Genomic DNA, 19,341 nt, shown 5'->3' on the forward strand with positions numbered 1-19,341 from the left:
ATTCCCTCCTATGCTTCTGCAGCCCTCAGCTTAGACCCTCCCAGAAACCTCACCAGCATCAGCCCCATTGGTGGAGCATGGCCTTTGGGACCCCACGGTTCTTCCTCTTCCCACCATCCCCGCTGCGCTGCCTTCGCTGCGGGCACCATGTGGCCCCACTGCCTCTTCCTTTTCCTTCTCTTCCACAAGACATGGACAGAAGCAGAAAGTAAGTGGGAGCCCCAGCTCACCCCGGCCTCCATCATGGGACCCTATAGCAGTTTGGGGGGAGGGGGGTGGAATGGCTAAGAGACCTTTTCCTTTGTGATGGGGATGGTCTCCAGCATCGAGAGGCTGTCCCCGGCCTCACAGCACACAAAGGCACCCCTGTCCATGCCCACTTGCCCCTAGATTGGGAATCATGTGGATGAGCTTTTTGCCAGGACACCCTGCGTGTCCTATGACAGAGATAGTCACCTGGGCTTGGGGTTTGCTGTGTGTGGGTCAAAGTACATCCCCCATTCACCTCCCCCTCTTTCCTGCAGCCTCATGCTTTCCCTCTGAAGAAACACAGTTTTTCCAGTTCTTCTTCACGATGCTCTTGGACAACATCAGCTCCACAGAACTGACTGGGATGGCTACGCTGGCAGATTTACCCATAATAGTGCTGGACCCCCACACCTGGAGCTTAAACATCTGCTGGCCATGGGTCCAAGAGGTCACAGCTGATAGTGAAGTGAAGAAGCTTCTGTCCTTCTCCATGATCGTCATACGCAATGCCATTCGGTTCTTGCATGAGATGGTCACAAAGGCAGGGTTGGACTGTGAGTAGGAGGGACAGCTGCAGACCAAACAACCCAACCCCATGAGCACAGAGTTTGTGGGACCTGCTGGGGGTCTGACAGCCTCCAAAAAGTGATGGGTTGTGGGGTCTTTTGGCAGGGGCCAACAGCCTCCAAAGGGTGATGGGAAACGCTCTGTCTCCTGAGGCTTGTGGTTCAGTGGAGCACTGAAATGTATTGTGGGGTTTCTGCCCTCTACATATGGAGGACATGTGGGAGCTGCTCCCAAAATTAACAGGGCCATGGGAATCACCTGGCATGGATCAGGGAAGGGGAAACATGAAGGAAAATATTGCAGAGGGACATTCTGGGGGACAAAGTGCTTAAGCTGACACCCTGCACTGCTCAGCCTTTCTCCCTTGGCAACTCATGTGGTCGTGATGCCCATCGTACCCTCACCTCTCCAGCCATCCCCATGTCCCCTTGCTCACATAGCCTTCTGCCCCTTGCAGACCCGCTGATTTTCCAGATCCATGCAGGCTGCAAGCTTTACGCCAATGGAACGAGATGGAGCTTTGTCAACGCTGGGGAAGGTGGAAGAGACCTGGTGACATACAAGATCAATAGGGAGCTCTGGCTTCCCCAGACTTCCACCCCTCTGGCCAAGCTGATAAGCAAAACTCTCACTGACAACCGGGCTGTGTCAGGGCTTTTGGAGGACATCCTCTCCAGCCCCATCCCAAATTTCATCCTCATGCTGCACCAGAAAGGGAGAAAAGACCTGGAGAGACAAGGTGAGCAATCCTTGGCCCTTGGATAACCAACCTATTGCTCCCAGTCTGAGCTGTGCTCACACTGATCTACCATTCCTGTTGTCCCCAGTGCCCCCCATCGCCGTGGTCTTTGCCCGCACTGCCGGCCCAGCACAGCTCCTGCTAGTTTGCCGTGTCACCAGCTTCTACCCGCGGCCCATCACTGTCACCTGGCTGCGGGACGGCCGGGAGCTGCCCCCGAGCCCAGCACTGAGCACCAGCACAGTGTTACCCAATGCTGACCTCACTTACCAGCTCCGCAGCACCCTGCTGGTGTCACCCCAGGATGGGCACAGCTACGCCTGCCGCGTACAGCACTGCAGCCTGGGTGACCGCAGCCTCCTTGTCCCCTGGGGTAAGGGATGGGGATGGGATATGGGGTGGCCTGGAGTTGCCACACGCTCACAGCTATCCTCTGCTCTCTCTCCATTCAAGAAAACCCCAGTGGGTCTTCCGCTGTTGGCGTCACCATCACCGTGCTGTTCCTCATTGCCATCATCATCGGGGGAGTTTGGTGGTGGAGGCGCAGGTGAGGGCTCCACCTGTGGGGTCTGAGCTCCCCAGAGCATTCAGCATGGCTTACAGTGGTATCCTCTTGCAGGAAACTCACTGGGTCTGGTAGAGATTCCCGGATGTTCCTCATCTGATGTCTGCTTTGAACCGAGACCTTCAGTCCCTGCTCCATTTCCAAGCCAGCTGCACCGATGGTGGTGACAAAGCAGTGCCACGCCAGTAGGGGACAGAGCAGGACACAGAGGAGTGTGGAGAGATGGCCAAGCAACATCCCAGTTCCCAAGTCCAGACCCCATAATTTAGGGGAATTCATTGCCTTATGACAAAGTGCCCCTCTCCTCTTACCCTAACTGTGTACTGTGTCCCCATCCCTGTCCCAGTGTCTCTTCCTCATCCCTTCCCCTACACCCACCTTATGTCCTTCCTCTGCCCCCTCATGGCCCCAGTCCTGTCCCTGCACCCCTTCTACAGCCCATGTCCTTCCATGTCCCAATCTGTCCCCGCCACACAACACCCTGTCCCTCTTCCACACCGCCTGTCTTTCCCATCCCATGCTCCCATCCTGTCCCTGTCTCTCTTCCCAGTCCCCACATCACTCTGCTGTCCCTGTGTCCCCTACCCTGTGGCTCTGGGGTGAGGTTGCCTTGTTGGCTCCCAGCAAAATGGGGAAGAATGAGACAAAACTGTGAAGTTACGTATTTTATTTTTTCTTCCTGTAAAAACACAAACAGGCACAGGTGTTGCCATCACTGACCCTGGGAGGCAGGGCTGGGCCCATTGGGAGGGTATGAAGTAATGTCACCAAAGGATGGGGTGGCCAAGGGAAAGGGACACGTGGCCCCATCCAGCAGTGACATCATCAGCTGTGCCGCAGCTTTGACCCCATGATGACACTCCGATGGCATTCCAGATTAATTTCCTGGGACCCCGCTGTGACATCCCAATGACACAATGGTGACACCCTGTGGCCCCCAAGACACTTGTCTTATGCCATGGGGACACCTCTGTGTGTGGTGGTGACATCCTGGGCATCCTTCAGGACATCCCCGGGCCCCCCAGCATCCTTCAGCAATCCCAGTTCCTCCCTGATTGTCCTCACTGAGACTCACATGTTGAGACTCCCTGATATCCCCTGGGTTCTCCCAGTAACCCCTAAAGGCCGCCCCCTCCCCCCCCAGAGCTCCCACGATTACCCCTGAGAATTCCTAATACAACCCTAGAGTACTCCAGGGACCCCTCCCCACAGCACCCCACAATATAACAGCATCCATCCCAAAGCCTTCCAATCCATCACGCCCTCCCACTGTCCCCCATCACAGTGCTCTCCACCACTGTCCCCTCATCTGTTGTCACCGTTCCTTCTGCCACTGTCCTCCCATCCCCTGTCCCCACATCTTCCCCAGCCACCTCCTTGCCTCCATTCTCCTGCTGTCCCCGTGAGCTCCTGGCCCGATGTGTGACAGTCCTACGGGCACTGCTGGAGGCCGTGGAGCCCTCTAAGAGCCGGGGCAGGAGTGCAGCCCCTGCAGTGCGACACAGTCCCCTCCCAGCACAGGCATAGAGCAGCGGATTTAGTGCACTGCTAAGAAATGCCAGCGCAGTGGCCGGCGGTCGGATGGCTTTGGCAACCTTTCTTAGAGTCCCAGTGCAGCTCTTCAGCTCCACCACCACCTCCAACAAGCTGCCAACGTGGTAGGGTCCCCAGGTGACGGCAAAGGCGACCACCACAGCGGCGACCAACCTCAACGTGCGTCCCCGCCGCGCCAATCGCGTCCTCCGCAGCCTCCGCAGCAGCAGCCCGTAACCAACAGCCACGGCGGTCAATGGCACAGCCCAGCCCAGCCCAGTCTCCAGCAGGTTGTGGGTCACCAGCCAAGCGGTGGAATTGTGGTTCCTCTTGCACATCCCGTTCTCCACGTGCCGAAAAGCGATAGAAGGGGTGGCCAACACCAAGGCCACCAGCCAAGTGATGGCAGCAGCCCCGTGGGCCAGATGGGTGGCACGGTCACCTGTCAGCACAGCAGTGGATGGCCGGGACACCACCAGGCAGCGGTGCAGGCCGAGCAGGGCAATGAGGAAGATGCTGGTGTACATGGCAGCTGCACAGATGTAGTTGCAACCGCGGCACGCGGCTGGGCCCAGGTCCCATCTGCCAGTGCTGAGGAATCGGATGTAAACGGGGCCAGTGAGCAGCGTAGCCACGTCAGCCAGGGCCAGATGGGCCACCAGAAGCATGGGGATGCTGCGGCGACGGGTGACGACCCAGCTCCAGAGCACGAAGGCATTCCCCGGCAGCCCTACGACCATTGCTAGAGACAGCAGGGTCAGTCCCAGGGCAGAATTGGGGATTGCAGAGACAGTCGCATTGGAAGGAGGTGTGGGCATGGCAGGAGACCTGTGGGGAGAGGGGTAACCAGCATCCTGCAGAGCAGATTCATGCCTACCTCCTTTGCTCAGACTCCCCATCCCTCCCCTCCAATATTGCCCTTCTTCATCTGACCCAGCATCCTCCCTTCCTTCCCCCCACCCTCTGAGGTCTCTACTTCTTCCTTTGCTACTCTCACCTCTTCCTCCTTATCTTGGCATTCTCCAGACCTTGGACTCAACATACCCCACAAACCTCGCAGCTGATCCCTTAGACATCCCAATTTTTTCACCCAAACTCTCTAGTTGCCCCCCAAAACCTCCCAGTCACCTTCCAGCCTTGCTGGAAAAGATCACGCATCCTCAAGACCTCCCAGCCATCCACCTATCCCTCCCAGTTGTCCCAGGTGACCCTCACCGATAGCCCCCACCCCTCCAGCCTTCCCCCACTACCTCAGGGACTCACATATCCCTTCCCAGGGACCTTGGCCAGAGTGATGGGTCCTCGGTGCCCCTGTTGCCAACAGTGACCACGAACACTAGGTGCTACTTCCCCTCTGCTCAGCCCCAGGAAGGAAACACTCGCGCAAGAGGAAGAAGGCACGGAAACCACAGGCAGGAAGGGGGCATATGGGCATATGGGGAGTGACTGCCGACCTTAATTTTCCCCTGCCTGAGCAGGGAAATAAAAGCACTGGTGGCACTGCCAGCAGGTAATGAGATCCTCCCAGATGTCCTCCAGGAGGACATTGCCTGGCTGTGGGGTTGGTAGGAGCACATTGAGATAGCATGGAGGGCACAGGGATGGTCTTCTATGTGCCTTCTGACATGTATGGCTAACGCACCTTCCTTCCCTTCATTCCTCCCTCCACCTCTCTACCCCTACAGATGAATCACAGCCTGAAAACTGGGAACCCCATAGATGATCGTGCAATGGGGCACAATCCCAAGCAAGACAAAGATCTGTTACCCAGCTCATTGAATGTCAACTTCCCCCCCTTCTACCACCACACCAAGGAGAGGAAGGACTGGAGATCTCTGACAACAGCACTCAGCTTCGTATCTCCCACCCAGTTCCTACAGTGCTGCTGACTGACAAAAAGTACCAAGACTAAAAACAGCCATTTTTGCTCTCTGCTGATTCCTCCTCCCCAGTTCCCCCCCAACCAGCCTCGAAGTCAAAGGCCTGAGGATCAACAGATGTTACCCAACAGAAAGATATGAACGGTGTCACGGGCAGGATTGTCACAGATAAACTGCTGCAAAAACACAACGTGTCCCTCCCCAGGAAGGAGCGGGTTCAGAAGTTTGGAAGGACCAAGAGAAATTGGTGTCATAAATAAACAGGAACAGGGAACAGAAACAAAAGCAAAGGGAAGTTAATCTAAAGACTAACCTCTAAAAGTGGAGTGATTTGCCCCAGGGGCAAAGAAAAAAAGAAAAAACACTGCTGAATAATTACAGCTCACATCGGATCCAATTAGACCTTAAAGATTCTTGGTTTTACATACTGAAGCAGAGATCTTAAGGGTCTGAGTAGTTCAGTTCAGTTCGGATGAGCCATGCAAACAGAACAAAACATGATGTGCCAAAGTGCCAGAACCAATTTCTGGCTCCCAGGTGAGAAATGTACATTGATGACTCGCTCTGCCATGAGAAATAAGTCGTGTTTCAGTCTTTTTAAACAGCCCTTCAGCATGAGCATCCATCCATCCCACCCCTTGTAGATACCAGGAGGCTGAATGGATTTTACTCGGACCCCTCCTCCTCCCCCACAGCTCAGCCTGTAGTTTTTAACCCCTTGTTGTCCCTCAATGAGGCTCAGTGACAAACCTGAGTCGGGTCCTGCATTATCCCATGCAATGGAATGGGGTGCCAGGCAGTAAAGCAGGGAGCAAGCACACCCAGAGCAGCATAAAGGTGAGGATCAGGCTCTGCTTTGTGAGCTGCTGGTTGTTTGCTGTCCCTGACATCCATCTCTCATTAGCAGAAAGCTGCCCTGGGGCATTGGTGCAGGATTTCACACAGCTTTGGTGTGTGTTCTAACACACTGATCAGGGTGATGTCATTAAGTCTCGCTTCCTTTTTGTGGCGATGTTACACACAGTCGCGTCCTGCTATTGACATTCTTGTATTGCTGCACTGTCACTGCTGCGGCCAACCACGAGATTCCCCGCATGGAATTTCTCCTGGAGTTTCTGCATATTTGCCAGCACAAGGAACGATTCCCCGCTGCTGCTCTTCATCACCGTGACGCGCTGGGACCTCTGACACAGCCTTTGAGAATCCCAGAAACCACCAACACAACCCTTAAAAACACAAACAGCACAAACAAACAGTGCTTTCAGCTGCCCAAAGTGAGGGAGCCACGCGCTCAGGCCGGCTGTTCTGCTTCACCTCCCCGGGCCAATTGATGGAGCTGTTCCATCTCCCCTTTGACTCCTTATCTGACAGCTTAAATCTGTCCCTTTCAACTCCTCCCATCCATCACCGTGTCTGGGTGGGTCTTAGTGGGGACAATTGAGGAGAGATTGGGAGGGCTGAAGGATGTTGGGGTCCCAGAGGTGTCCTGAAGGATGTCACCATCACACACAGGGGTGTCCCCCAGGCATATGAGGGGCATCCAAGGGGGCTCAGGGTGTCACTGGGATGTCACAGTGTGTGTAGTGAATGGCAGTGTTAAGTCAGGGCTTGAAGCAGTGATTGAGAACCTGATGGGGTCAACCAGGGGGGCTCAGATGTGTGCATTGCACCTGAATGCTTGGGAAGGATGGAGCCACCATCCACCCCTTCCCAGTCCTCATTTAAGGACTAGCAATGGGGGGGGGGGGTTACCTGGAAGTGCATCCAGAACTTCTGTGTTTGGGCTTGGCCTTATTTGCTTCAGCCTAGAACCTTGCTAACCCCACTATGGGACCTGTGGGGACAGCAGGGTGATGTGGGAATCAGGAAAGGAGACAGGGACAGGACGGGGGACATGCGATGGGGGGGACAGGTGGTGTGGATGCGGCAGGGTCAGTTCAGGACGGCGCAGCTCCTGCTGTTTTGTTGTGCCACCTGCTTCTCTCCTATCTTTTATGGCCTCACTTATTCCATATGGCACCAAAAGGGTTCCACATGCTGCTGTGTTGGGGTCAGTGGGGAAGGGGGGGGATGGAGGGGGGGAAGAAGCTGTGGAGCCACATTTAGGGTCACCTCCTGACCCCTACTTGTCATGCACACCACGCACCCCTCCCCCCCCAGCCCCACGCGTGTTCCTCAGCCCTACACGTGTCCCATGTCTCAGCCCCACATGTATCCCTCAGCCCCCCCCCGGGTTGGGTCCGCCCAGCCGGAGGCAAAGAGCAAAACACGATCACGAGCCAGTGAACCCTGGCGGCCGTTTCTCCCACCCCGTGGGTTCTGCCCCTCCCCCCGAGGCCCTGGGGACCCCAAGCATCCGCCTCCTCCCTTCCCCAGCTCTGCCCCATAACTCCTACACTGGGGGACCCAAGACGGAGGGACCCCATTGAACACCCCTCCATCCCACTGTCCCATGGGGATGTGGGTGTCTGGGTGACTCCAACCCCCCCCCCATAGGGTGGACCCGTGCCGAGCCCACGCTCCCCACCCCCCCGCGTCCCACAGCAACAACAACAGCTCGGGAGGGGGGAGGAAACGGGGGGGGGGGGGGGGAGTGCAGGGCCAGGCTGAGTCATGGCCCCACCCGGCCCTGTCTGTGGCTCAGCCCTAACCCCATATGGCACTGTCACGCAGCATGGCCCCATGGCATGGCCCCATAACCTCAAGGCTCTGCCCCATAGCAAACCCCTGCAACATGACTTCATAGCCTGGCCCCACAGCCAACCGCATAAAACCCTGAAATTGTAGTGTGTTGTTTTTACTGGGAGAGCTGGGGGATATGGGGCAAATAGCGCTGTGGTTACTGGGAACTGTGGAGCAGGTGGCACTGACTGAATGGGAGCACTGGGATTATGGGGACAGGTAGAACTGTAGTTACTGGGAGTGCTGGGGGCTGTGGCTACTGGGAGCACTGGGATGACTGGAGCAGGTGGCACTGTGCTTACTGGGACCCACAGGACATGTGGCAGGGAATGCAAAGCTGGGTGTCCTGGGATCATCAGTGCAGGCAGCGCTTGGTTGCTGGGATAGGCAGCACTGAGATACTGGGAGCGCTGGGATGAGCCACGCCGTGTTACTGGGAGCACTGGGATCACCAGGACAGGCAGTGCTGGGTCACTGGGAGTGCTCCGGGCTGCAGCCCCCCCCCCTTCATTCCCCCACGCGTTGTGTCACTGCTCTGCTATGGCAGCTGGACCCCACATCTGGCTGCGCCGCCCAGATGTTTGGTTGCCGCAGCGACCGCCGCCTGTAAACACATCGCGGCCCCCTCTGGGTCCGCCCGGTTCTGCTCAGCCCTGCAGGACTTAGAGGAGGGGGGAGGGCTGTCCTTCACTCCATGGGGAGGTGGTCCCCGCACCCCCCCCAGCGCGTGGCCGATGTGAGGACACGGCTGTGTTGGTTCTGCTGCTGGTCGCTGTGTCCTGGAGCTGCCCGCTGTGCAGCCCGCAGGTGCCGTGGCCACGCCATGAGCTCAGCGCTGGACCTGAGCCCGACCCGGGGCTATGAAAGGGCCGGAGCCGCCCCGGAGCCCTCAGTGCCGTGCTGCCGCCCGCCGAGCCGGGCCTGGCCCAGCAGAACCCAGCAGAACCCAAGGGGGCCGAACGGGGGCCGAGGTGAGCAGAACCGAACCGAGCCAAAGTGGGTTGAACCAAACCAACCGGACCCAACTGGGCACAGCTGGGCTCACCTGAACCCAACTGGGCCAGTTCCAGGCTCCACCCACAGATTGCATCCCGACCCCCCCCCTCCCCCCCCATCCCGGGAGCAGCTGGGAAAGTACCAGGGGGTGATGGGTGGAGGGGGGGGAAGGAAGGAAGGAAGGGATGGGGCTGCAGCATCACTGCGATACGGGGCTGCTGGGGTTACTGGAGGAGCTGGCTGGTGCTGCTGGTGCTACTGGAGCTGCTGGAGCTGTCGGAGTTATCAGAGTTAGTGGAGCTGCTGGGATTGCTGGAGCTGCTGCTGGAGTTATTGGGGTTACTGGGGTGACTGGTCCTGCTGCAGTGACTGGAATTATTGAAGCTCCTGGAGGAATTGATTTGTTGGTGCTACTGGAGTTGCTGGTGCTGCTGGCAGTACTGGAGTTACTGGTGTTGTCACTGGAATTAGTGGATGAATCGTCATGCTGGTGCTGCCAATGTTGCTGACATCACTGGTGTTACTGGTGTTGTTGCTGTTGGTGTCAGTGGAATTATTGCGCCGTGGTGTTAACGAGCTCCTGATGTTATTTGTGTTCCCCATGGTGTTGCTGGGCAGGGTTACTGATGGTTACTGGAGTTCATGTGCACTGAAGCAGAGGGGTGCATGAACCTACTGGAGTCAGAACTGGGATCACTGGGGTGTACCTGGCAGCACCGGGGACCACCCCACAGCCCCAGCTCTCTATGGGGCCCTTGGAGTCTTGGGGGGGGGGGTGAATGTGACACCACGGATGGGAGCTGGGTGCAGCCCCACGGTGTATGAGACCCGTCTTTGTCCCTGCGCCGCTGCCATCCATCCCCTCCCCATAGGACCATGACCCCAGGGCTGCCGCTGCTGCTGCTGGCGCTGGCGCTTCGGAGGGCACAGGGGAATCCTGGAGCATCCCCCGGTCCTCCCCCGGCATCCCCGGAGCTCTCCTGTGGGGCAGAGGTGTTGGAGGCGGTGTTGGGACGGCTGCGGGCGCTGGAGGGAGAAGTGCGGGCACTGCAGGGGCAGTGCGGGGACAGCCTGGGACCCCAGGCTGGCACTGGTATGGGGGGGAGGGGGGAATGGTGCTTTGAGGGTGTGGGGGTCAGGGATGTGGGGGAGAATGGGAGATATGGGAAGGCTTCGGAGATGAGGGTTGTGGGGGGAGAGTGGGGATATGAGGGACGCGGTGGGGAGCATGGGGGTAGGGATGTGGGGGCTATGGGGATGGTTGGGGGGACATGGGAGCTATGTAGGGGGTGTGGGCGAGGGAACGTGGGTGATGTGGGATGCAAGGGGATGTGGGATATAGGATGATGGGGAGTAATGGGGAAAGTGAAGAACATGGGTGATGTGGACAAGGGAACATTGTGGGACATGGGCATATGGAGATGTGTGGGTGCTGGGACATGGGGGATATGTGAAACACGGTGGGGACAGGGGGAGGACAGTGAGATATTGGGACATGGAGGACATGGGGGTGTGGGGGGGACATATGGGGAGACATGGAGAAGTCCAAGGGAGGTATGTGGCACACAGGGACCCTGCTCATCCCCACAGGGAGCACAGCGGCGTGGAAGCTGTGTGACACCCCTGGGGCAGGGGGCTGCTGTGGGTGCCGCCCTGGGGAGGCTGGGAATGGTCTCCCGTGTCCCGCACCCCGCTGTCCCCTCGACTGCAGTGACCAGGGCCGCTGCCGGGCTGGACGCTGCCACTGCTTTGAGGGCTTCACGGGACCCTTCTGTGCAACCCCTGTCTGCCCCCCTGGCCGTGGTGGGCCCCACTGCACCCTCGGTATGTCCTGTATGTCCCCAAGCCTGCTGACCCCTTGGCACCTGGACCTGATGCCACCTCCATGTATCCTTGTCTGTCCCCTGGTTCCCTCTGCTGTCCTCCAGTGCTCTCCCAGTATCCCCATCCCAATGCTTTCAGTTGTTCCTCCAATGCCCTGAGTGTCCCTGTATCATGGTGTCCCCATGGCTTGGGCACTTTTGTACCATGGAAACTCCCTCTGTGTTCCCTCAGTGTCCCCATCCCCTGGGTCCCCCATCCTGTTGTGTCCCCACCCAATGGGTTCCCCCTATCCTGGTGTCTTCGTGGCTTAGACACCCTTGTTCATTGGAAACTCCCTCCATGTCCCCATATTGACTCCATCCCTTTGGTCCACTGTCCTGTGATGTCCCACATGTGTCCCCACGCTGTGGCTGCCTCATCATGCAGGGCTCCTGTGGGGCCACCTCCCATCTGGGCTCTTTCCCTGCAGAGATCCCCTCGGTGACACTACGCCTGGCTGCGCGCAACCAGACGTCCTTCCGTGTGACCTGGCCGAGGCCAGCCAAGCCTGTGGATGGCTATGAGGTGGCCGTCATCCCTATGGTGAGCTGGAGATGGGGATAGGGATGAGGATACTTGTGCCCAGGATTAGCTGTAGTGGTGTCACCTGTCTGCTGCTTATCCCCAGCACATCCTCTGTCACAGTTATGGCCTCTCTTCCACTGCCCAGCGTGGGGGCATTGATGGCCCCACTGCATCCCTGAGGCATCTCCTGGCTCTAGGAGAAGCTGTTGACTGTGGCCAGCTGCCTGGTTCAGGAAGAGGTCCCACGTGATATCCTCAGTGTGTCTTTGACATCTCCTTTGTCCCCAGGATGAACCAACGGCACTGACCACCCATGAGCTGCCTGGCTCTGCTGTCACCTTTGAGGTGACGGGGCTGACACCTGGACAAGCTTTTGAGATCTTCATCCAGGCCCAGCGGGACCAGCACCTCGGGGCGCCGGGCACCCTGCGTGTCCGCACCCGTATGTGCCACCTGCTGTGGGACAGGCATGGGGACAGAAGGGGCATGGGGTGGCATGGGGAGGCATGGGGACAGCAGGGGTTTGGAGGTGGCATGGGGACAACATGGGGGACAGAAGGGGTCTGGGGTGGCGTGGGCACAAGAATGAGGGCAGAGATGACATTGAGAGGGGGAAACATATGGGGACAGCATTCTGGACAGAGAGGGGAATGAGCATAGCGCAAGGAGGCAGGAATAATGCAGGCACGGGGGTGGGGACATCATGGGAATGGGGTTTGAGGTGGGAACAGGGATGAGTGAGGTGGGGACAAGCATGGAAGTGAAGATGGGAATGTCACAGCTAAAGAGATGAAGGAAGGAGCAGTCTTGGGGATAGGGTTAGGACTGGAGGCAGACATGGGGCAGGGATGGATACTGGAGGGGGAGTGGAGATGGGCAGTGTTTGCAGCCTCTGTCTGTCCCCATGTGTCTTTATTGTTCCCATGGCTCTGCGGGTCCACATGCATCTGTCTGTCTTGCAGAGGTCTGTGTGTCAGCAGTCTGTCCCTGTGGGTCCATTTGTCTCCCTGGGCCTGTTCATCTGCATCTATCCCCATGGGGCTGTGTGTCCCGTGGGCTCATCTGTTCACTTGAGGCCTTGTGTCCCTTCAGGTCCGTGTGACCCCTGTCTGTCCCCATGTGTCCCCATGGGTCCACTTGTCTCCACATATCCTGTGTGTCCCTCTGTCCCTGTCTGTCTGTCCCCATGAGTCTGGATACCTCCAGGCTCTCCCTATGGTTCCCCAATGTCCACAGTCTGTCCCTCGGCACCTGTTTGTCCTCCTGTGTTCCTGTGTTCATCCATCCCCATGTCCCTGGGCTGTGGCAGATGAGGGATTTTGGGGATGGGCTAGTGACCTGGATCCCCTTTGTTTTCACAGTGCTTGCCCCATCTCAGCCCACCCATGGGGGGTCACGGAAGACCCCTACATTTCTTGCACCTCCAGTGGCCCCAGCATCACCATCAGCCCGAGGGTCTCCAGCATCCCCACGGTCCCCAGTGTCACCGGCATCCCCAGGGTCACCAGGGTCCTTGGGGTCACCGGCATCCTCAACATCTCCAAAGTCACCAGCATCCCTGAGGTCTCCAGTGTCTCCGGAGTCCTCTGCAGCACCAACTTCCCTGGAATCCCCATGGTCCCCAGAGTCCCCAGTGTCCCCGAGGTCACCTACATCTCCATGGCCCCCAGCATCCCCACAGTCCCCACTATCCCCAGCATCCCCTGTGTCCCCAGTGCTCCCGAATGTCCCATCCCTGCATGAGCTGGGGGTCAAGCTTTCATCCTACAATGGCTCCCTGCTGCAGCGCTTGGAAAGCCACCTCCGGGCCACAAATTACCCACTCCGAGGCAACCAGACAGTGCCTGCAGTGGCCCGTGCCATCCTTTCCTACCTGCTTCGCCGCAGCCCGGCCTCATTGCGTTATCAATTCCTCCGCCACCTCCAGCAGAGCCCTCACCCCAAACCCCAGGTGTTGCCAGGGTCTGCTGGTGAGGCCCTGGTGGACTTGGATGGGCTGCGGGGTCACGCGGAGACTGTAGTGATCCGTTACAGGCTGCTGGAGGAGCCAGAGGGGGAGGAAGGGGAGATGAGGGTGCCAGGGGACACCACAGTGGCCCGGGTGCCAGGGCTGGTGCCAGGGGCCACATACCGGGTGGAGGTGCATGGTGTGGTGCGGGGACGTGTCTCCAAGTCCTACACTTCCGTAGTGACCGCAGGTAGGTGACAGGGATGGGGATGGGGACAGTGTTGCTTGGTGGCATCCGATAACCCCACACTGCTCTTCGGGTTTCAGGGCTGGGTGACACCAGTGAGCCTCCACCAGAGTGGAAGAACCTGTATGAGGTGGAGGTGACTGAGCCCCAGGGGGCCATGGCCAAAGCAGGTAACCCCCAGTGGTGGCAGTGGTGCCAATAGGGTAACTCAGGTGTTCACCGGCACTTGATTTGGTTGAATGTTTGGATGGTGAGATGGGTAGATGAGGGAGTGGTTAGAGGGATGAATGGAAGGACAGACTGAAAGCTGAGTGCAGTGTAGATGGGAGCATAGATATTTATACCTTGCATCATGTCGTGAATGTTGCAGCCCCATCAGAGGAGGAACCACCACAGCGACCCCGCCTGGGCACACTCACAGTCTCCCATGTGACTCCTAGCTCCATCCAGCTGGAATGGAGTGTCCTTGAGGGCACTTTTGACTCCTTCACAGTGCAGTACAGGGATGCACAAGGCCAGCCACAGGCACTTGCTGTGGATGGTGGGTCACGCACAGTGACCGTGCCCGGGCTGGCACCATCCCGCCGCTACAAGTTCAACCTGTACGGGGTGTGGGGGCGGAAGCGCATTGGTCTCATCTCCACTGATGCTGTCACCACAGGTGAGGCTACTGTGAGCCCCATCCATGCCCCCTTTGGATCCCTCCATGAGAACTTTGAACTTGGGAGATGTGGGAACAAAACTTGGGCCTTGGTTTGGTGCTGTGTGTGCAAGGTATGAGGGCTGGAGAGCTGAAAGGATGGAAAGATGAGTGAGGGTGAGAGTGGCTCTTTGGGTGGTTGTAGGTAGATGGATAGTTGTGCAGGTGGTGAGTACTGAAAAACATGGACAAATGGGTTTATGAATGAGTGTAGAAAGTGGGTGGAAGGAAGGAAGAAAGGAAGGAAGAAAGGAAGGAAGGAAAGGCAAAACTGAGTATGTATGAGACTCTGGGTGAGATGTCAAAGAAGATAATTAAGTAGGTGAGAACAGATTGGGAAAAATGGAGAAACAGGAAGAAAGATATATTGCTTTCTGAGCTGGGTGGCTAATGGGTCATAGATGGATGGATGCACATAAAGATAGATCAACAGTCACACAGATGAGTGGGTAAGTGAATGGCTCCCTGACTCATATGTGTATTCTGTTGCTCCCATTGAAGCTTCAGCAAAACCAAATGAAGAACCACCATCCCCACCACGCCTGGGTGAGCTGACAGCGTCCCATGTCAGCCCCGACTCCGTCCAGCTGCAGTGGAGCGTCCCCGAGGGCTCCTTTGACTCCTTCACGGTGCAGTACAAGGATGCACAAGGCCAGCCACAGGTGCTGCCTGTGGATGGTGGGTCACGCACAGTGACTGTGCCCGGGCTGGCGCCGTCCCGCCGCTACAAGTTCAACCTTTATGGAGTGTGGGGACGAAAACGGCTGGGCCCCATCTCCACTGATGCAGTCACAGGTGAGGGCAGGAATTGGTACCTGCTGGGTTCTGGGTTTGCAGCAGATAGGTACTGAATCATGGCCTGTGCTGGGGATGTTGATTTCCTCTGGCAACAGGAACAGCTGTTGGGTGCCTCTTTAGGAGAAGATCAATTAATCGGTGCATGAAGTACAAAGTGACCAATGGGGAATGGATGGAGTGATGACTGTTGAGATGAGATGGTGGTTGCTTGAAAAAATCTCTGTTGGAATGGATGAACTGAGACATGAAGGTGTGAAAGGATGAATGGTATGATTTAGGAATAGATTGACGGGTGAGGAATGGATAGGTAGATCCTTAGTGGACTGGCAAAATGGATGGATGTGTGCAAAGGTGAATGAGTTAATTCTTCAGTGGAAGGGGATAATTGTCCCTTAGTCTGTTGGACTGAATGTGTGGTAGCATAGAAAAATGATTGAACAGAAGTACAGAGAGAATTATTGTGTGAATTGTGGGACAGGAACCTGAGTGTCTGGATGGTGGTGGTGTGAAGGTATGGCAGCTGTGTTCCATGGTCCAAGTAAGAAGGAGATACAAAGATGAGTGGAAAAAGGGAACAGAGAGAGGCTGATTGGATGGATGGATGTGAACAACGGACAGGACCATGAGTTTATCCTGCATTGTGCCTTCCATGTTGCTGCTGCAGAAGAGTTGGAGAAGGAGGAACCACCATCCCAGCCACACCTAGGAGAGCTGACAGCATCCCATGTCAGCCCCAGCTCTGTCCAGCTGGAGTGGAGCATCCCCGAGGGCACCTTTGACTACTTCACAGTGCAGTACAAGGATGCACAAGGCCAGACGCAGGAGCTGCACTTGGATAGTGGGTCGCGCACAGTGACCGTGTCTGGTTTGCTGCCATCCCACCCCTACAAGTTCAACCTGTACGGCATGTGGGGGCAGACACATCTGGGCCCCATCTCCACTGACATCATCACAGGTGAGGGCCCCTGCATGCTGCTCATCTCTTGGCCTTGAGCTTGGTGCATGGCAGGAGCTGTGCGCTGGGCTGTGCTGGTGACTGGGTTCTAAATGGGAATGCAAACAGCGTGCAGGATTGGAGGAGTAGTGGGTAGTGATGAATGTTGAGGACTTTATTGCATGGATTTTGGATGGATGAGTTGTTGAGTAGATAACTTTTCAGTGAGGAGAGGTGGATGCGTGGGTGAATGCTTTATAACTTGATGAACACGTGGCTAGTTGGGTGTGTGGACATTTGCTTTGCATTGCAGCTGCAGCTCCAGCACAGGAGAAGCCACCTTCCCCACCACGCCTGGGTGAGCTGACAGCATCCCATGTCAGCCCCGACTCCGTCCAGCTTGAGTGGAGCGTCCCCGAGGGCTCCTTTGACTCCTTCACGGTGCAGTACAAGGATGCACAAGGCCAGCCGCAGGTGCTGCCTGTGGATGGTGGGTCGCGCACAGTGACCGTGCCTGGGCTGTCACCGTCCCGCCGCTACAAGTTCAACCTGTATGGGGTGTGGGGGCGAAAAAGGCTGGGCCCCATCTCCACTGATGCCATCACAGGTGAGAATGCTGTGTGCTCATCCATGTCATTTGGCTGGCTGTAGCATTGTCCTGTGGCAGGAGCCTTTCACAGCAGCCCTAGTTTATATTCATCTTGCATAGGGAAGGAAATGTTTCCTTCTTGTTGATTTGGAAACTCTGTAGGGATGGGACCCTGCAAGACCCGTGGGAGAACAGAGTAAAGAGAGATTGGTAATTGGTCTGTTAAGGTTGGAAGGAACAGTGGATGGATGAATAGAATGTTGTGGTGATAATTTGTTCTCAGGGCACGGCTGTAGAGTTGCATGCAAGATGCATTGGTTCTTGCATAGATGGGCATCTGTTGCGTGGATATTGTTACCATGAATTCCCCACTCTTCATTGCAGCTGCAGCTCCAGCTCAGGAGGAACCACCATCCCAACCTCGCCTGGGTGAGCTGACAGCATCCCACGTCAGCCCCGACTCCGTCCAGCTGCAGTGGAGTGTCCCCGAGGGCTCCTTTGACTCCTTCACGGTGCAGTACAAGGATGCACAAGGCCAGCCACAGGTGCTGCCTGTGGATGGTGGGTCGCGCACAGTGACTGTGCCTGGGCTGGTGCCGTCCCGCCGCTACAAGTTCAACCTGTATGGGGTGTGGGGACGAAAACGGCTGGGCCCCATCTCCACTGATGCTGTCACTGGTGAGGATGCTGTGTGCTTATCCATGTCCTTTGGCTGACTGTGGTGTTGTCTTGTGGTGGGAGCCTTTCATGGCCCATCCTGCTTACAGTCATTTTGCTTGAGAAGGAAACTTTTCCTTGTTGATCTGGAATGTATGTAGCAATGCAAGCATGCAAGAGGAAGAACAAAATAGGGAATGAGTGATAACAGTTGCATTATGGATGGAAGAAAGGACGGATGCTTGGAATGGTGCCTAAGTAGTTTGGTGCTTGGAGTACAGCTGGATGGTTGGATGTATGTTTGCTTAGTTGTTGAATAAATGGAGAGCTGGATGGGTAGATCCTTTCACTGCTCTTTCTTCCCTCTGTATTGCAGCTGTTAGTCCAGCAAAGGATGTACAACCAACCCAGCCACGCCTGGGTGAGCTGACAGCATCCCATGTCAGCCCCGACTCCGTCCAGCTGGAGTGGAGTGTCCCCGAGGGCTCCTTTGACTCCTTCACGGTGCAGTACAGGGATGCACAAGGCCAGCCACAGGTGCTGCCCGTGGATGGTGGGTCGCGCACAGTGACCGTGCCTGGGCTGGCGCCATCCCGCCGCTACAAGTTCAACCTGTACGGGGTGTGGGGGCGGAAACGGCTGGGCCCCATCTCCACTGATGCTGTCACAGGTGAAGGCAGGAATTGGCACCTTTTGGGCTCTGGGTTTACTGCAGATAGAAACTGAAACATGACCTGTGCTGGGGATGTTAATTTCATCTGCCAATGGGAACAACTGTTAGGTGCACATTTGGCAAAGCATCCATTGAAAGATATGAATAAATATGAGGAGATCAATTGGGAATGGATGGAATGCTGGCTGTTGAGATGAGACGGTGCCTGCTTGAATAACTGTGTGTTAGAGTTGATAGACAGATACACTAAAGAGTGAAAGGATGGGTGCTATAATTTAGGAGTAGGAAGTTGTTTGATGAATGGGAAGGTAGATCCTTGGTCCACAGGCAATGTGGATGAACATTCCTTGGGTGACTTATTGAGTCATAAGGAACTTATTCAGTCCCTTGCTCTGTTGGACTGAACGTGTGCTTGCATAGAAAAATGATTGGTTAGAAGTTCATAGAGAATTAATTTGTGAAGATAGGGACAGTGACCTACCATCTGGCGGTGTGAAAGAATGGCAGTTGTGCTACATGGTTCAAAGATGGGTGAAAAAAGGGAACAGAGCAAGGGTGTTTGGATTGGTGGATAGATGTGAAAGATGGACAGACCCATGCTTCTATCGTATATTGTGCCTTCTGTGTTGCAGCTGCAGAAGAGATGGAGGAAGAAGAACCACCTTCCCAGCCACGCCTCGGAGAGCTGACAGCATCCCATGTCAGCCCAAACTCTGTCCAGCTGGAGTGGAGCATCCCCGAGGGCTCCTTTGACTCCTTCACAGTGCAGTACGAGGATGCACAAGGCCAGACGCAGGAGCTGCACTTAGATAGTGGGTCGCGCACAGCGACCGTGTCTGGTTTGCTGCCATCCCACCCCTACCAGTTCAACCTGTATGGCATGTGGGGGCAGACACGTCTGGGCCCCATCTCCACTGACACCATCACAGGTGAGGGCCCCTGCATGCTGCTCCTCTCTCAGCCTTGAGTTTGGTGCATGGCAGGAGCTGTGCTCTGGGCTGTGCTGGTGACTGGGTTCTGAATGGGAATGCAAACATTCTATGTCAGATTGGGAAAGTACAAAAGGAAGGGAGCCTGCAGGATTGGAGGAGTAGTGGGTAGCTATCAGTGGTGAGGGCTTGGTTGCATGGATGTTTGGATGAATGGGTTGTTGAGTAGATAACTTTTCAATGAGCACAGGTGTACATTTGTGTGAA

At 56.4% G+C, this 19,341-nt stretch overlaps 3 protein-coding genes across 7 annotated transcripts in view; 2 read left to right on the top strand and 1 right to left on the bottom strand.

Moving 5' to 3' along the window:
- Window positions 1-52: 52 nt before the first annotated feature.
- LOC107321564 (T-cell surface glycoprotein CD1b-3-like) lies at window positions 53-2,776 on the top strand. The gene is made up of 6 exons (XM_015878586.3): window positions 53-208; window positions 525-803; window positions 1,274-1,555; window positions 1,644-1,928; window positions 2,009-2,102; window positions 2,175-2,776. Exons 1-6 carry the CDS (start codon window positions 148-150, stop codon window positions 2,218-2,220), a joined length of 1,047 nt encoding a protein of 348 aa, XP_015734072.2. The 5' UTR covers window positions 53-147; the 3' UTR covers window positions 2,221-2,776.
- LOC107321562 (leukotriene B4 receptor 1-like) lies at window positions 2,773-6,753 on the bottom strand. Of its 3 annotated transcripts, none has more exons than XM_015878584.3 (2): window positions 6,284-6,753; window positions 2,773-4,481 (listed from the first exon to the last, which is right to left on the bottom strand). In XM_015878584.3, exon 2 carries the CDS (start codon window positions 4,469-4,471, stop codon window positions 3,377-3,379), a length of 1,095 nt encoding a protein of 364 aa, XP_015734070.2. In that variant the 5' UTR covers window positions 4,472-4,481; window positions 6,284-6,753; the 3' UTR covers window positions 2,773-3,376. The 3 variants fall into 3 exon arrangements, with proteins under 3 accessions (XP_015734070.2, XP_085388995.1, XP_032303875.2); XM_085532869.1 differs by lacking the exon at window positions 6,284-6,753 and adding an exon at window positions 4,904-6,187; XM_032447984.2 differs by lacking the exon at window positions 6,284-6,753 and adding an exon at window positions 4,917-6,186.
- A 2,105-nt stretch (window positions 6,754-8,858) lies between these two features.
- TNXB (tenascin XB) overlaps window positions 8,859-19,341 on the top strand; it is a 32,412-nt gene continuing 21,929 nt past the window's right edge. For 2 of the 3 annotated variants that reach the window (XM_085532720.1, XM_085532722.1), the window contains exons 1-14: window positions 8,860-9,186; window positions 10,084-10,304; window positions 10,802-11,035; window positions 11,505-11,617; window positions 11,888-12,041; window positions 12,961-13,797; window positions 13,875-13,964; window positions 14,165-14,455; window positions 14,996-15,289; window positions 15,957-16,247; window positions 16,540-16,833; window positions 17,200-17,493; window positions 17,849-18,142; window positions 18,778-19,074. In XM_085532720.1, the coding sequence (XP_085388846.1) occupies window positions 10,088-10,304; window positions 10,802-11,035; window positions 11,505-11,617; window positions 11,888-12,041; window positions 12,961-13,797; window positions 13,875-13,964; window positions 14,165-14,455; window positions 14,996-15,289; window positions 15,957-16,247; window positions 16,540-16,833; window positions 17,200-17,493; window positions 17,849-18,142; window positions 18,778-19,074 (3,700 nt within the window). In that variant the 5' untranslated portion in view covers window positions 8,860-9,186; window positions 10,084-10,087. Of the gene's footprint in view, window positions 9,187-10,083; window positions 10,305-10,780; window positions 11,036-11,504; window positions 11,618-11,887; window positions 12,042-12,960; window positions 13,798-13,874; window positions 13,965-14,164; window positions 14,456-14,995; window positions 15,290-15,956; window positions 16,248-16,539; window positions 16,834-17,199; window positions 17,494-17,848; window positions 18,143-18,777; window positions 19,075-19,341 lie in introns of all 3 variants that reach the window. The other variant, XM_085532721.1, reaches the window with a different exon arrangement.

This window comes from Coturnix japonica, unplaced genomic scaffold (genome assembly GCF_054131305.1).
Source record: "Coturnix japonica strain WE unplaced genomic scaffold, WE-NBRP24 Scf050, whole genome shotgun sequence".
Lineage (NCBI taxonomy): Eukaryota > Metazoa > Chordata > Aves > Galliformes > Phasianidae > Coturnix > Coturnix japonica.

Bases quoted from the DNA above. Each gene is read 5' to 3' on its own strand.
- LOC107321564 (XM_015878586.3), top strand. From the start codon at position 148: ATGTGGCCCCACTGCCTCTTCCTTTTCCTTCTCTTCCACAAGACATGG. The intron at 209-524 runs GTAAGTGGGAGC...TCTTTCCTGCAG, and splicing joins GACATGGACAGAAGCAGAAA to CCTCATGCTTTCCCTCTGAA. The intron at 1,929-2,008 runs GTAAGGGATGGG...TCTCCATTCAAG, and splicing joins CAGCCTCCTTGTCCCCTGGG to AAAACCCCAGTGGGTCTTCC.